The sequence below is a fragment of the Cydia fagiglandana genome, chromosome 3 (genome assembly GCF_963556715.1).
Source record: "Cydia fagiglandana chromosome 3, ilCydFagi1.1, whole genome shotgun sequence".
In the NCBI taxonomy this organism is placed as follows: Eukaryota; Metazoa; Arthropoda; class Insecta; order Lepidoptera; family Tortricidae; genus Cydia; species Cydia fagiglandana.
In genome coordinates, this window is record NC_085934.1 from 21,632,931 (window position 1) to 21,649,580 (window position 16,650).

The following is a 16,650-nucleotide window of genomic DNA, read 5'->3' on the forward strand; positions in this document are numbered from 1 at the left end:
CCGCGTTTGTGGTATATTAGTGCGACATAAAATATGTAGTAGAAATTAAATAAAATAGAAGTATTAAGATTATTTACTAAATTGTTACCATGTTTAAGCATTTTACGTCAAAAATGTGACAGTTACTTACCTAGGAAGTGGCGCCCTGAATAATTTTCTATAATAAAATTTATTGTCGGACTATGACTAGGTACTGGGATTTATTTGTCCCAGTTGCTACCACTGGTAGTTTATGGGATTTTTTACCAGTAATTACCACCGCTATTTTATTAGAGTTTAATAATAATAGAATTATTATTATAAAAACTAAACAACCCGACTGCTTAATAAAAAAAATTAAAAAGAAATTAAAAAATGTTTATTGTGTTAAACAATACAATTTGCATACAATTACACTTGAGTCCTCCTTGTAAGTGTATATGTATACCTGTAATAGGAGAACGCGCTCTGTATTAATGTATGTAGGTACATAATTTTAATTCAGCTTAGTTATGCTATATCTATAAAATAAACTGAAAAGGGAAAAACAAGTATCAGAATACCTATATAATGAAATAACTACATATATTATGTATATTTAAATTAGTTAAACTAAATACTTTAAGGTGCTGCAGGCGGGGACGAACAATACTTACAATTAGTTACCTACTGACACAGAAAGATCGACCAAAACTACGTTTGTCACCTCATGCGGCAGTTTAAGATATTTAGTTTAACTAATTTGAATATACGTAAGACCGCATCCAACGCAGCCCCTGCAGCACCTGCTTAGAAGCGAGAATTGTTTTCGCTTTCGATTCAGGTCACGAAATGGCAGACCCTCTAACACGCACGGTCTCTATACTTTTACATGACGTGTGTTAAATTTTGTAAGTAGAAAAAGGAGTGAAATTCAAATTTTCTATGAGTTGATAACCCATTGCACCTACATTTTTAAATTTGCCCCTTTTTTTCTACTGACGGAAATGGCTTGACAGACTATATGTTTGTGGTAGAGAAATGGGGTAAATGTTGTTTATAATATGGCTACATTCGGTGGAGCACCGGAAGTGAGTCTCGTCCTTCCAGCTGAAGGAAAAATCATTTCTCGGCCATTCTGTTGGAGTCTTTCTCGGATATTACACGTAGTAATCCGTGGTGAGTGTCAGAAGAAAATAGTTAAGTGCAGTGAAAAGTGTAATTATCTAAAGTTTTGTTAAATATAGTGTTAGCATTTAGTCCGTATTGGCAGTAACTTAATTTCCCGCAAACGAGTTATTTTCCAAATACGCTGGAAAGTTTGCCACTGTGGTGTAATTCAAAACCTGTCGATATGTCAAGTTAACAACGTGGAATTCTTTTGTTCGGTTTTAAATTGATCTTTTGTAGCTTTCATATGTTTTATTATCGTAAATCACGTTAAATAATGGCAGTTTTAGTAACTTTCAATCTGCTTACGCGTCACACTTGCGCACCGGCATGCGTTGCACCACGTGGTAGTGGAAAAGATTTGTTTTCTGTATACTCGTTTTGCATTAAAGTATTTCTATATCATCATACATTTAAAACTGTTTGTGAAAATAATCTAATTGAATCAATAACTTTCCACAAGCTGTAATGGCTGACATCCATTGTGAGATGTCAAGATAGGGCGAGGCGGCCATGCGGCCGCCATATTGCCGGTCGCATATCTTGTACATGAGGCCCCGTCCGACCTTGTGTGTGCATCCTATCGTCGTCTTGGAATTTATTGCACTTTATTAACGATTTCTTTTCGTTTTGTTTTAGACTAACCAAAAATGGGCAAGGAAAAGATTCACATTAACATTGTCGTGATCGGACACGTCGACTCCGGCAAGTCCACCACCACCGGCCACTTGATCTACAAATGCGGTGGTATCGACAAACGTACCATCGAGAAGTTCGAGAAGGAGGCCCAGGAGATGGGTAAGGGCTCCTTCAAGTACGCGTGGGTGTTGGACAAGCTAAAGGCTGAGCGTGAGCGTGGTATCACCATCGATATCGCCCTGTGGAAGTTCGAGACCGCCAAGTACTACGTGACCATCATCGATGCTCCCGGACACAGGGATTTCATCAAGAACATGATCACTGGTACCTCACAGGCCGATTGCGCCGTGCTCATCGTCGCCGCCGGTACTGGTGAGTTCGAGGCCGGTATCTCTAAGAACGGCCAGACCCGCGAGCACGCCCTGCTCGCCTTCACCCTCGGTGTCAAGCAGCTGATCGTGGGCGTCAACAAGATGGACTCCACTGAGCCCCCGTACAGCGAGTCCCGTTTCGAGGAAATCAAGAAGGAAGTCTCCTCATACATCAAGAAGATCGGTTACAACCCAGCTGCTGTCGCTTTCGTACCCATTTCTGGTTGGCACGGAGACAACATGCTGGAGGCGTCCACCAAGATGCCCTGGTTCAAGGGATGGAATGTCGAGCGCAAGGAAGGCAAGGCTGAAGGCAAGTGCCTCATCGAGGCTCTTGACGCCATCCTGCCCCCTGCCCGCCCCACAGACAAGGCCCTGCGTCTCCCCCTGCAGGACGTCTACAAAATTGGCGGTATTGGTACGGTGCCCGTAGGCCGTGTCGAGACTGGTATTCTCAAGCCCGGCACCATCGTCGTGTTCGCGCCCGCCAACATCACCACTGAAGTTAAGTCCGTGGAGATGCACCACGAAGCCCTCCAAGAGGCCGTGCCCGGCGACAACGTCGGTTTCAACGTCAAGAACGTGTCCGTTAAGGAGCTGCGTCGTGGCTACGTCGCTGGCGACTCCAAGAACAACCCCCCCAAGGGTGCCGCAGACTTCACCGCACAGGTCATTGTGCTCAACCACCCCGGACAGATTTCAAACGGCTACACGCCTGTGCTCGATTGCCACACAGCCCACATTGCCTGCAAATTCGCAGAAATCAAAGAGAAGGTTGACCGTCGTACCGGCAAATCCACTGAAGATAACCCCAAATCCATCAAATCAGGAGACGCTGCCATCGTCAACCTGGTCCCCTCCAAGCCTCTGTGCGTGGAGTCCTTCCAGGAGTTCCCTCCTCTCGGTCGTTTCGCCGTGCGTGACATGAGACAGACGGTCGCCGTCGGTGTCATCAAGGCTGTCAACTTCAAGGAGGCTGGTGGCGGCAAGGTCACCAAAGCTGCCGAGAAGGCCACCAAGGGCAAGAAGTAGCTAGGCCTTTTAACAGCACAATTTTTCATCCAACTGCGATACTTCATTCACCGAAAGGTGTTCAGAAGGAAAGAAGGGCTACAAACTCATTCCTTTTCTATATTTTTTACAAGGCTTATACTGTAACATTATTTTATAATTTATATAAGGTGGTTATACATATATCTGAAATATTTTGTTATGACTGCAACTGAAAGTGTAAATTCATAGAAATAAAGGTAGCCTCCAGTACAGAATTGTATCATTTCTTTAAGACCTTGAAATAGATGCAGTAAATAATTTATTTTTGTTTTAAGTAATGGTACACAAATAAATTTAAATTTCCTGACATCTTTCGATTATTTCATCTAGCCAGACTTTTAAGTATCAAGTGATATATCATATAATAGATAACATTTTATTGTCGCATAATTATCACTTAATGCTTGAATTTAACCATCATTAATTACCCATTTGAAACAGTTAAATTCTGAAATAGTCCAAACTATAGGTACCTAGTTTAAAATATAAAACTAGAAATGCCAACCTAACTAAAACTACAGTGAAAGGAATTTATTTGAAGTGAAATAAAAAAGTTATTGCTTTCACTCTGCTAAAATAATTTGTCAGTACATAAATGTAATTCCCAGTTCTTGTCCTCTCACGAACAAAGAGAAAGGTACTTATACACAGTGGCATTTATATATTTTTGACAAATACATGGTTCCCGATTCGCTGGATCCTCGTACACTCTTGATTGTGACGTCCTAAAATAAATCCGGCGAATCGGGAACTACGAGTATAACCAAATACATATATAACTTGGACATGTTTGTGGGTTCAGTCAGACATGTAACGGGCCATCACAGACATTCAAAATAATCAATACGCAGTCTGGATTTTCTAGATAGGTACATACGGAGGGGTGTCTGGAAGCCTATCCCGAGGTCATTCAGGAGCTCGGCCCGCGCATGTCAAGTAGCCTAGTCTATTTTTGGAATTAGCGATACAGGGTGCAAGTTTTGCTGGGATCCCAGTTAGGGTTGACGAGCGAACGTAGGTATCTAGAAAGATACATTGAAATTGAAATTTCCTGATTTTGCATTGCCTGATAAGATTTTATAGGTAAGTGACTGATAAAATCGATCTGGAAAATTAAGTAGGCATAATGTATAAATATATACTTCTGAATGATAGCATTGATACTTTGATAGTAATTATTTTAGGTGAAGTCCACATCAAAAATATAAGTTTGTCTATACCATTGCAAGTGTTCATAATTAAGGTGTATTCGGGTAATGCCGAAAGTCGGATAATTCCGAAAATCACCGTTAATTCTATCATAATAAAAGTCTCTTATCGGAATTAACCGACAGTTTTCGACATTCGGAATTACCCGAGTAAATCTTACATAATTTATCTTAACATGTTTATGAGTATTATGTTCTGATTATTTGCTTAAATAGGTACATAAAATAGTATGGGACAAGTTGACAACTGTACCTATGAATCAGAAACCTAAGTAGTTCGATGGAAATGCCTAACACCTTGCGCAGAATTATGAATCACTGTCTGAATAAGCACCTAAATAAGGAACAGCAGGCACGGTGATCAGTAATTGTTACAGTGCAGTTGTGAAATATTTATGAACGCCTCTTGATATTATTGCACGTGGCTGTACCGTTGCACTCTGCTTGACGCAAGAAACCCCTGTTTAAAAATATTAATATCCGTTTCCTACATGATTTCATGGTATATTTGATAGTACCTTTTGCCAGCAAGTTGATGAAACTTATTAAAACTTATATGCGCGGGAGCGTAATCTCATCTTAAATGCCCACAACGCACTTACAATCCCTCTAGTGTTGCGGGTGTCCATGGGCGACGGACGGTTCGCTTACCAAAAGGCGTATACATGTACTGCACGTACCTATGCTAAAAATTTTTTTGGGACACGTAAGATTGCATATTCAGGTCAGTTTTTTTTTAGAATTTGGTAGCAGGTAACCTAAGTTTACAGCTGTTATGTCACACAGATGTAATTTCCCCTTCCTCTCCATGGGGTGGATTTCCAAAAATTAAGTAGGTAGCTCATGTTCTACCACTTCTACCTTTATGCTTTAGTTAACCCATTGCAAGTACATCTCTGTACATGCCAAATCTCATCAAAATCACACACAGCTACTTCCGCATTCATAATCTAGACACGCGGCAGCGTGTCAAGCCAAGTTCAAGCAAAGGAACTGGCTAGCCAGCGCCAAGTGTAATATTACACGAACCACTTGGTGCCACTTTTGACCCTTCGATAACTCAAAACATCTTTAACGTAAACACATAAAACTACGTGTGTTTAATTATATCCATAAGGACATCTAGAAGCCCAAATTTCATGAAGCTAGCTCAAACGGTTATAAAGATATGAAGGTCAAAAAGTCGTAAATTTTAAGACTGACTAACATACCTATAGTACCTAAACCTAACCTACTTCCAGATGACCTAGAAGGATGAAATTTGGAATCCAGCTCAGTTATTGTGTGAAAGCGTAGGAAAAAATCTAAAAATTAAAAAAAGTTATAAAATAGGGGGGGTCCCCATACAAAAAAACCATTTTTTATTGTGACTGACATATAAGTACCTAAACCTAACCTACTTCCAGATGACCTAGAAGGATGAAATTTGGAATCCAGCTCAGTTATTGTGTGAAAGCGTAGGAAAAAATCTAAAAATTAAAAAAAGTTATAAAATAGGGGGGGTCCCCATACAAAAAAAACATTTTTTATTGTGACTGACATATAAGTACCTAAACCTAACCTACTTCCAGATGACCTAGAAGGATGAAATTTGGAATCCAGCTCGGTTATTGTGTGTAAGCGTAGGAAAAAATCTAAAAACAAAAAAAAGTTAATAAATAGGGGGGGTTCCCATACAAATTTCTTTTTTATTGTGACTGACATATAGTACCTAAACCTAACCTACTTCCAGATGACCTAGAAGGATGAAATTTGGAATCCAGCTCGGTAATTGTGTGTAAGCGTAGGAAAAAATCTAAAAATAAAAAAAGTTAAAAAATAGGGGGGGTCCCCATACAAAAAACCTGTAATACGCGCTAAACAACCGGCCAACGGTGTGTCGTTGGCGGCGCGCGGCACCACATAATTAATACAAAGAACAGAAGTAAAAAACATGCAGCGGAAACACAAGAAAAAACATTAAATCTCAATACCTGCCTAGTTTTCTTTACAAAAAGTATTGATATCCCATCAAAAACATAAATGTAAAAAAGGAGAGCCAAGTTCAATACAAAAATTATGCTTGGCTGTGGGGTTCGCCGCAAAAAGAATGGAGATTTAAATGAGTGCCAAGTTCTATGCAAAATCCAAATATGTATTTATAGGAACAAAATAACATTATAAACAAGTATTAAACTCTATTTCTTTGCTTTATTGGATACCTATAACAATTGCTGTTATTTAAAAAAAATGTGAGATCTTAAAGTAGGTTAGATTTGGCTTGGCCAGTTTTTATCAGAATTACAAAATATATATGTTGAATAACTTTATAAAATGACTGATGTAATGAAAACTGGCCAAGTCAAATCTAACCTGCTTTAAGATCTCGCATTTTTTTTAAATAACAGCAATTGTTATAGGTATCCAATAAAGCAAAGAAATAGAGTTTAATACTTGTTTATAATGTTATTTTGTTCCTATAAATACATATTTGGATTTTGCATAGAACTTGGCACTCATTTAAATCTCCATTCTTTTTGCGGCGAACCCCACAGCCAAGCATAATTTTTGTATTGAACTTGGCTCTCCTTTTTTACATTTATGTTTTTGATGGGTAGTAGATACTAGTGCGGAAAACAGTAATTATTACATATTCGCACGTGTATCGTACAACGTTTTACAGCCTACATATGGTATGGCCCTTAAAATTTCGAAGTAGTTACGTAATGTGCTTATTATAGCACAGGGTGTCGTAATGGAGCACCAGATGTACTGTAAAACCTATTACCTAATAGATAAAAATAAATATTACTTAGTACCTATCTATGAAAACTCGTAACTTATTTTGATAGTGTAGTGTTACTGACAAAAGGGTGAAATTTAATGAACAATTCGTTTATCTCATGCTTTCTCTCTTAAAACTACGCGAACTATTCCTAATGAGATGTTCCTAAATCAATGACCGTGAACGCTCGCGACTACTCTGCACAAACTACAATGTCAATGACCTTTTACCTCCCGGTGAATGATGACTGGAGAGTAGCCAATATGCAACCCTAGGAAATGAACATTCTAAGGTAAATAGGAAGAGGTGAATAAAACAAAATGAAACTACAACATTTTAATATTATTAAAGTACTAAGCTAAAGTAAACTATATCAGTTTAGTATGTTATGTTTTTCACCCAGGCGCACGGCTTCCGCCTCTTCTTGTTCTATGATCATGTTAGCCCATTCCTCGGCTTGCCGATACCTTTTCTTCTGTACATGGGGCGCGTACACTAGCCTATGGGCCACAACCAGGCCAGATGTGACAGATACAGCCATTAAAGTTTTCACCAGCGGACTGGATGTCCTGAACCAAAGTTTGACGGCCTCCATGGTTATTTATCTTCCACAGCTGACTCAGGCTGTGAGGTACGCTTGTTCCTGGGGAAATGCTCGTCAAAAAGCGGTCTCCAGATATAAACTCCGCCAAAAACACCCAAAACTGATACGAGAATAATCTGACCTCTTGTTATGCCTCTTGGTCTATAGATTCGCATATTAACGTTATCACATTAATTTATTCGATTATTTACTAACGCTATTTCAGTGCAAAATAGTGTTTCGAGTCAATAAATAACATTTCGTTGCTTATCATGAATAGTGACACAAAACAAAATGAAATGCCATTCGATTTTAAATCTTACCAGTAAAAGATAGAATATTAAATGCAATAGCATTTCATTTTGAGTTGTGCCACTGTTAATGATAAGCGTCGATTTTAACATATAATTATTTTAGGTTATATCACAACATAACCTATAAAATTGGTAGAGGCGTTTTTAAAAATCTTTAAATCTTATAACCGGAAGTAGGTTTTGACATAAAAATTAATACTGAAGTTCATATTATAAATTAAATGGTGGCGCGACCATCGCCAGTCGCGTCTCCTCATTATATGTTGGTGAGTATTATATTCTTTGCTTTTGAATTCCTAAACGTAGCCTATCCGTCAGTGTCACTATGACAGTAAATATACTCGAGTAATAAAGTAATTCAAGTATCTCAACGTGGTTACGTTTGTTGATGTGTTTGAGAAATTAAAAATAATTTACAGATGCATAACGTAGTTAGTACTTTAATTGAGCTACATTAATGAGATAACAATAGCGGCATGGCATCCCATCCAAGGCAGGTCCCAAATATTTTAATAACAGGTGCGTGGAAAAACAATAAACAAAACCTTAAGACTCGTAAGGGATAGAAGATAATTAAACTGTTAAATTTATGTTCTAGGTACTCCTGGTGTCGGCAAATCCACGCTGTCGAAGTTGGTGGCAGACAGGACCAAGTTTACTTGGAGAGAAGTATCAAAACTCGCTGAAGAATTCCATTGTTTAGACGAGTATGATCCAGAATACCAGTGTCCGTACCTCAATGAGGATAAGGTAAATTGGAAAAATCAGGGGTTTTTAAAGCATTTTGAATTAAATAAGGACACCTTCCTTCTTGTCAGACGTATACCTACACTAGAGTCACTATACGACCTCGTACGCGGGACATGTGTGTTTGAAGGTTCATTTCCCGGTGTCTCAGCCAACAAAATAAATTGAAATCGGCTCCCTGAATGCATGGCATGCCTTATGGAAGTCTCCCATACCAATTACTAAAGTATTACCTAATAATATTGGACATAGCTGAATTATAAAAAACTTAAAAATTTACCTGAATTAACTACATATTAACTCACATTTATAGACGGGGCTAATGCGAATTTTATTGAATTACCTTTATTTACCGATGTTTCGACACAGGTTTCACTGGACTGAATGAACTATATTTATATTAATTACTTTTCCAGTTACTTGACATGATGGAAGGGTTGATGGCGAAAGGTGGCAACATAGTGGACTACCATGGCTGCGAATTCTTCCCCGAGCGGTGGTTTGATGCAGTTTTCGTAATCAGAACTAGCAACACAGTGCTGTATGACAGACTTTCTGCTCGGTAATACACTTTGTCATTAGTTTTAGAACATGTAGATGTTTCGGTTTGGCCATTTGGTTTACTGGTGGAGAATAAGTTTCAGTAATTGTTAGTACCAAATCAACCAGAATCCCCCTTGCATATTTGAGTGATAACGAAATTTCGATTTTCATTTTTCTAGAAGGCCCTCAATTCTAGACCATGGTGCCCCCCTCTCCCATGGATTATCCATCATATTTTATCAATTCATAGATTTAGCCCCCATTCGCACGACAGCTTTTTCTTCGCGCCTTAAAAAAGCGCTTGAATCTGTCCACACTCTAAATTCGACTTAACAACCAAGGCTTAAAGTCGAAAATCCAACAACGCTTGATAAAAAACGTCACCGCTGTCGTGTAAATAGATACATGGTTATCCATTTGTGTCATTCAAACGCTTTTTTAACGCGCGTTGAAAAAGCTGCCATGCGAATGGGGCCTTAGATGCCATATAGGCACAGCACAGGCTATAATAATGGAAACCATTAAAAAAAATAATTTGCAGAACTTGTTTTGCCACTGAAAATCTACTAAAGTACTAATATCAATGTCTTATATTATTTTCTTTTTTTGCAGAGGATACACTGGTAGGAAGTTAGAAGACAACATACAGTGTGAAATATTCGAGACTCTGCTAGAAGAAGCACAGTCATCATACAAACCGGAAATAGTTATTCAGCTTCAGAACGAGACGCAAGAGCAGCTGCAGCAAAACGTGAACTCAATCGTAGAATGGATAGAGAGGTGGAAGGAGGAGAACTTATAAAATAATTAATATTGTAAATGAAAGTTTTTTTTTTTATAATCCCAAAAATCTTCTAAATACTCTGCAAGGGTGAATAATTTTTTTTTTTGCGGTTTATGCGGTTTTCAGAAGTGTTTGTTACATTTTGGAGGTTTTAGCTGTGGGGAGACACTCCTCCTTTCGGGCAAATTCAGCTCCTCGCCTCAGCATTGCTCCGAGCATGCTCCAAGCAATTATTAGGGTTGGCGCCACTTGACGTCCTTTTGCATGCACGACCATTGATAAAGTAATTACTTGAATTTTGAGTAGAAATTAAAAAGTGGCAACACTAGTGTCGTCCCGTTTTCTTAAGCCCCCCATTCACACTCCTACATTGTAGTCCGGCTCGCAGGACTGCGGAGTAGGATATAGCTCACACACCCTCCTACATTGTAGTTCGCCTTGCAGGACTACGGAGCAACAAATAGCTCACACACGGTACTGTTTTGCGATCCATCATCTACCTACTGCTTCGTTTCTCACTAGTGTCGATCTACCTACTCTTGAAAATGTTACGTGCAATTAAAAAAAACAACGGGTTGCACTCCGGGAATGCCGGCAGAAGTGAAAACTCAATGACATTGTAACAGTTTTTCGATCAGGTCACGTGTCCGTCTTACGAATCTTACGGTCATGTGACTTGTCGCGAGTTTAACATTTTTTCCCCATCACAATAAGTGCACAGCGCCGCTAAAGAAGTTTTCACTCCAAAAAAAAAGAAAATAGCTCTTCTTCGGGGCATCCATTAATTACGTCACACGAATTTCTAGGTTTTTTGACCCCTCCCCCCCTCCTTGTCACACTTGGCAAACTTTGTGACGTCACTTTAACTTTATCAGTAACCGAAAATTTATTTAAATTATTTCATTCGCTATACATTTAAATAACAAGTTTTTAAAACGATAATCGTTTTTATTCGTTTAATTTTCTTTCCTAAGCAGTTTTGGGTTATAAAATTACTAATATTTATAACGTCAAAAATATTTTGATAAAATATTAATAATACTTAGGTACTTACTTAATTCGATTTGGCGATTTCGTAGAAAAAATGTGACGTCACACTAGGGGGGAGGGGTTTGCCAAATGTGACCAAGTGTGACCCTCACGTACATTTTGTTTCTTTCGAGGCGATTATTTCCTAAAATATTTACTTTATTAAAAATGTTTTTTTTAAGAACCCTATTTATTTTAAAACTCATATCAAATGACATCTTACAAAATAAGCTGTGACATAAGGTAGGGTCGCCTAAGATCGGACGCTTTTTTTCAATTTTTGACAGGGTTGCAGTTTAATTTTTTTTATCATACCCTACGACTATTTTCTAAATGTGCTGTTATTGAAAGTAATTAACAATGAAACAATGAATTTGGTCATATTTTATTTATTTAGATAAACACAATAGCTTGTGTGAGACACGCCTTCAAAGTGACGGATATTTTTTTTCTGGATACGTTACACGAAACTCTAGTGTTGAAGAAGTTCGGACTAGGTACTCCATAACTTCAACTCTGTTAGTGCGGCATTAGAGTGCACAACAGGAAAATATCCGATATTAAGTTAACAATAACATATCACAAAATCATCCTGATATTCCGCGTGGTGTGACTAGACCACAGAAACAAAAACAAAAACAAAATGAAACACAAACAAAACAAAAACAAAATCGAATCGAATCGTTTTGTTCGAAAGAAACAAAATGTATGTGAGAATTTTTTTTTCGTGTCGACTCTATGGTGTGGGATGTTGTTGAAAAGGTCTTTAAAAATGAAGAGGACTTTTAGAACAACATTTTTTGATAAAGTGAATATGTTCGGAAATAATCGCTTTGAAAGAAACAAAATGTGTGAATTTTTTTTATCGTAATTTTTTGGCTATGGGGGGGGGGGGGGTCTTTATGTCCAAAACTACTAGGTACAAAATTTTGAAAAAAAAACATACAAAATAGTTTGACGAAGATATTGAAGCTTCAATTAATCGCTATTTCGTTCCGCTGTGTAGCGTTAATCGATATATAACATGATTAAAATCGACTTTTCACATCTCTACAAGAGCACACATATACGCTTTTACGCACACATACACAACCTGGGCCTACCAAAAAAGGCAACACTTTGATTTGAAGTCCATCTTGTCAACAGTACGGTTGTAAATACTGGCATCACAAACTGGTATTCTTGTATCCTTTTATCGGTAATATCGGTCATAATCGGCGAGCCAAATTGGCGTTTGCGTCCGCACGGCCTGATTCGATCGGACAATTTAATCAGATTGGCGAAAAACTTACTCGTCTGGACACGCCTTTAATCGGGTAGTCCCATTTTTATGGCAACACAACACAGTCATTTTTTTACGACAGTGATTGCGGCATGCGGCATTTTATTGATTTTATTTCATTCGCAGGCATTTGCTTGCTGAACAGAGGGCCTACCGCGAACCACGTTCGACGTGTTGCCCCTCTGTCGCGCGTGTAAATTCGTACGTAAGTGTGACAGGGAGGCAGCACGTCCAACGTGGTTCGCGGTAGGCCCTCAGCTTGCTTGCGTTGCGTTTACACGTTTACGCGACATTTTAACCACGAATTTAATTTAGTTACTTACCATCATTTAACTAAAGTACCAGTGATACTTGTGCGCCACAACATCATGACTCACGTGTAAGTAAATGTATGTTTAATGATATGATAGTAATTATCACTCGGGGTTTGAAATTTCGCATGGTTGGACTAAAGCAAAGGGGGTGCAGTACTTTTCATGATGTTATCCTAGAGAATACGCTAAAATAAGCATCTTTTACTTGTGTGATGGGGTCGCGTTCGCCGGGGCGGGCGTGGCCTCATACAACTCCCCAGTTCCAGTCGGGAACCAGGGTTTCCTAGTTAACTCGGAGGAGAGAGGGGTACAGTAGGGCGGTTAATAGAAACACAGATGCAAATCGACGGGCTTTTATGCCGGTTCATTAGTGCTTAAGTCTAGGTATCCTAGGCTAAGACGGCGCGGGGTGACTCCGTTAGTCACTACTAGGGTTGCCAACTTTTTTTTGGTGGAATATAGTATTTTCCAGAATAAAGCATCAAAAATATAGTACATTTCAAAAAAATATATTACTTTTAGATAAAATACTAAACATGAGTGTAATATACGTTTAATCGGAAATATAGTATTTTAACGTACTATATATTAATCGAAAAGTATATAGCACAGAGAGCCAAAATATAGTACAATACTATATAATATAGTACGGTTGGCAACCCTAGTCACTACGGTACGGAATCCCTACGCTACACGCGATTTGGGATACTCGGGATCCCCAAAGGGTAAGGGGGATGAAGACGGGGTAGGTGTACAGGGCGAAAGGGCGATGCCGTGTCCAGGGGGCCTACCCGGAACCCCAGGCCGGCACAAACGGGACGCAGGATCGGGATGGTAAGCGGGAAGGTAAGGACCGGGTGCCTACTCGGAAACCCCAGGCCGGCACAACCGGGAGAGCAGCGGTGCTCAGTCGCTCACGACAGAAGGCGGTGAGGACGACTGCCGACGGTCTGGCGCGCGCTCGCGCTTTTATAGCGGCTTGCAGGGTGCGGTGCGCGGAGCGGCGGGGGCCGATCGTCGTGGGTGGTCCTGCGCAGCGGTGAAGCACGATGACACGGCGCGTCGCGCGGCGGTGGAGTGTGATGCGCTGTTCCAGCGCCATCACACTTGAAAAACTTTTCTCTACAATCAAAAATGGCCGAGATAGGTATTTGACCCGGAAGAGAAGAGCCGACTTGGATATGGTTAGGTTAGGTTAGACTAAGGCGGGAGCAAAGCTTCGAGGTTATTTTTTTTCAACAATCCAAAAAAAGTAATTCCACAGCAACTTTCGGGTCAAATATCCCAACTTTCGTGTCAAATATCACGGCCGTTTTTGATTTTAGAGGAATGTTATTCTTAGAAAACATGCTTATTTTAGTGTATTCTCTACAATAAATAACACAATAAAAAATAGGTGTTATAATAACACAACATTCATCGAAATCCTAGATTTTTCCCAACTCTCGGGTCAAATATCTTGAGAAAAGTTTTTCCTACAATTATTTTAGCGTTTTGATTGAAATTTTTCTGTCTTTTACGATTCCTATATATTATGCATTTTTGGTCAAAAATTTTCTTTCTTTTTAAGTCTTTTTTGTGCACCCCCTTTGCTTTAGGCCGAACTTTTTAGCCATACTTAAAACATAGCAAGATTTGCATTACCTACATCACATCTGATTTATTTATGTTTTACAGATCTCTATTAAAACTACAGCGTGGTCCAAACTTGAAGGTAGTAATTTCACTTTTGATAGACAATGATGTAAAAGATACAGATGAAATAACAACTGAAATAATTAATGTTGATGATTTGGTTGAAGTTAGTTTTAAATTTAAGTTTGAAACTAGAGTAACACCATATATAAGGATGAAGTTGAAAACCAGTAACCTTATTGCTCAATTTCACGTAATTGCTACTGTTCATAAATCTGAGACACAAATTTTAAATAAGCAATTATTGTGTTCTGCTGAATGGTTGGAAACTTCTATGGAACCATTTGGGTATTCCTCTATACAAACAATCAATGGCAAGGATACATGGGCATATTTAATACATGTAGATATCACTGTTCATAAACAATTTCCTGCGGCCTCCCTACCAAATATTGACAAACTTTATGAAGACACACAATTCACCGATTTTCAACTGCATGCAGCAGACGGCAATGTGCCAATGCACAAATCATTACTTGCAGCAAACAGTGATGTGTTCAAAGCAATGATGAGCGGAGAGTGGAAAGAAAAAGGAGAAGGACAAATCAACATAGAAGGAGTGACTGTGAAAACACTTCAGCACCTAAAGGACTATATGTACCTGGGAGTATTACCTGATGAGGGCCTAGAATCACTTCTAGTGGTTGCGAGCCGCTACTTGATGGACAAGCTGAAGGCTGATTGCAGCAAAAAACTGATTCAAACAATCAAGTTGGAAAATATAGGTAGTCTTATTAAATTTGCTATTAAGCATGACGTGCCTGAACTGGTACAAGCTATGATATTTCATACTCCAGATGAATTAGTGACTGATTTTTACCTGTCAAAAATCATAGATTAAGAGTCTACCAATGGTGACAAAAAATAGATTATAAAAAATATTGTACTCTTTCTTGACAAAATTTTTCTATGCTAAGACTGTGAAGATGTTTTTTAGGGTTCCGTACCCAAAGGGTAAAACGGGACCCTATTACTAAGACTTCGCTGTCCGTCCGTCCGTCTGTCACCAGGCTGTATCTCACGAACCGTAATAGCTAGACAGTTGAAATTTTCACAGATGATGTATTTCTGTTGCCGCTATAACAACAAATACTAAAAACAGAATAAAATAAAGATTTAAGTGGGGCTCCCATACAACAAACGTGATTTTTGACCAAAGTTAAGCAACGTCGGGCGGGGTCAGTACTTGGATGGGTGACCGTTTTTTGCATTATGGTACGGAACCCTCTTCGTGCGCGAGTCCGACTCGCACTTGCCCGGTTTTTGTTTATTCCTGCTAATGTTACTTATGTTGGTTATTGGCAGATTAGTAGTTCGTGAATATTCTATGATTAATAAAATTGAAAGATTATTATTTTTTGGTTACTTAAACAATGATTAATGCATGTGCAACATTATTTTTGTAACAATAATTATTATCAGAGATGTGAAAAATACTTTATAAAAAGTATTTAAATACAAAATAGTTTTCTTCAAAAGGTATTTAAATACAAAATAGGTATTTTGCATTTTAAATACAAGTATTTAAAATAAGTCACATCTCTGATTATTATCTCATCTGTTAGTAAAGTTGTACTTAGGACATAAATGACATAATTACCTGTTTAAGTGTACGAAATAAAACTGCATGATTGATTATTACTTTTTTTACCAGGAGGATCCCAACTTTACCAATTTTCTTATCACAGATAATAGCTGGGAGTTCTTTCACAGCTCAGTTATACACTTTATAGCACCAAAAGTAAAAATGTACATTTAATTTTGTACCTCATTTTCTAATCAACTTAATAAAAAGAGATGTCTATATAAGGGCAATTCGCCAGTAACTGGCCACCCTTAACTAAATATGAATTCTATTCACCTATAAATAAACAATTAATTTTAGTATAAGGTGGATAGTTGTTGAAGGCTGGCCATACTAAAATATATTAACTTTATAGGTGAATAGAATAGTTTTTTAGTTTAGGGTGGCCAGGTATTGGACGGTAGCCAGTTAGGAGATACTTTTGAAAGCAAACAAGAGGATTTATCTCTATTCGGAAAAATATTCCAGGGTGGCAGATAATTTTGACATGTTTCATTCACTACTATTTGATGTTGGATGTAAGTACATAGTTGGTTGGTTTGTTGTTCAAGACTACTTTAGATTCAAACAGGCAAATAAGGCGAGATAGACTACTTGTCCCGCTTTTATTA

The 16,650-nt window shown here is 38.4% G+C and overlaps 2 protein-coding genes and 1 long non-coding RNA gene across 4 annotated transcripts in view; 2 read left to right on the top strand and 1 right to left on the bottom strand.

The window, feature by feature from the left end:
• LOC134680375 (uncharacterized) overlaps positions 1–12,002 on the bottom strand; it is a 327,839-nt gene extending 315,837 nt beyond the window's left edge. Inside the window, exon 1 of the long non-coding RNA XR_010100446.1 lies at positions 11,947–12,002. This is a non-coding gene — a long non-coding RNA (uncharacterized LOC134680375). The remainder of the gene's footprint in view (positions 1–11,946) is intronic.
• On the top strand, positions 998–3,500 carry LOC134680336 (elongation factor 1-alpha). Of its 2 annotated transcripts, none has more exons than XM_063539451.1 (2): positions 998–1,137; positions 1,768–3,500. In XM_063539451.1, the coding sequence occupies exon 2, from the start codon at positions 1,779–1,781 to the stop codon at positions 3,168–3,170; it is 1,392 nt and encodes a 463-aa protein (XP_063395521.1). In that variant the 5' UTR covers positions 998–1,137; positions 1,768–1,778; the 3' UTR covers positions 3,171–3,500. The 2 variants fall into 2 exon arrangements, with proteins under 2 accessions (XP_063395521.1, XP_063395522.1); XM_063539452.1 differs by having other exon boundaries at positions 1,072–1,176.
• On the top strand, positions 8,419–10,184 carry LOC134680580 (adenylate kinase isoenzyme 6). Its single transcript, XM_063539687.1, has 4 exons — positions 8,419–8,579; positions 8,659–8,810; positions 9,224–9,369; positions 9,963–10,184. The coding sequence occupies exons 1-4, from the start codon at positions 8,537–8,539 to the stop codon at positions 10,150–10,152; spliced, it is 531 nt and encodes a 176-aa protein (XP_063395757.1). The 5' UTR covers positions 8,419–8,536; the 3' UTR covers positions 10,153–10,184.
• Positions 12,003–16,650: the final 4,648 nt, after the last annotated feature.

What these genes read in the sequence shown, in the direction of transcription:
- LOC134680336 (XM_063539451.1), top strand. Translation starts at nt 1,779, where the DNA reads ATGGGCAAGGAAAAGATTCACATTAACATTGTCGTGATCGGACACGTC.
- LOC134680580 (XM_063539687.1), top strand. Translation starts at nt 8,537, where the DNA reads ATGGCATCCCATCCAAGGCAGGTCCCAAATATTTTAATAACAG. An exon ending in CCCAAATATTTTAATAACAG is followed by an intron (nt 8,580 to 8,658) that starts GTGCGTGGAAAA and finishes TTTATGTTCTAG; the next exon opens with GTACTCCTGGTGTCGGCAAA. An exon ending in CGTACCTCAATGAGGATAAG is followed by an intron (nt 8,811 to 9,223) that starts GTAAATTGGAAA and finishes TTACTTTTCCAG; the next exon opens with TTACTTGACATGATGGAAGG.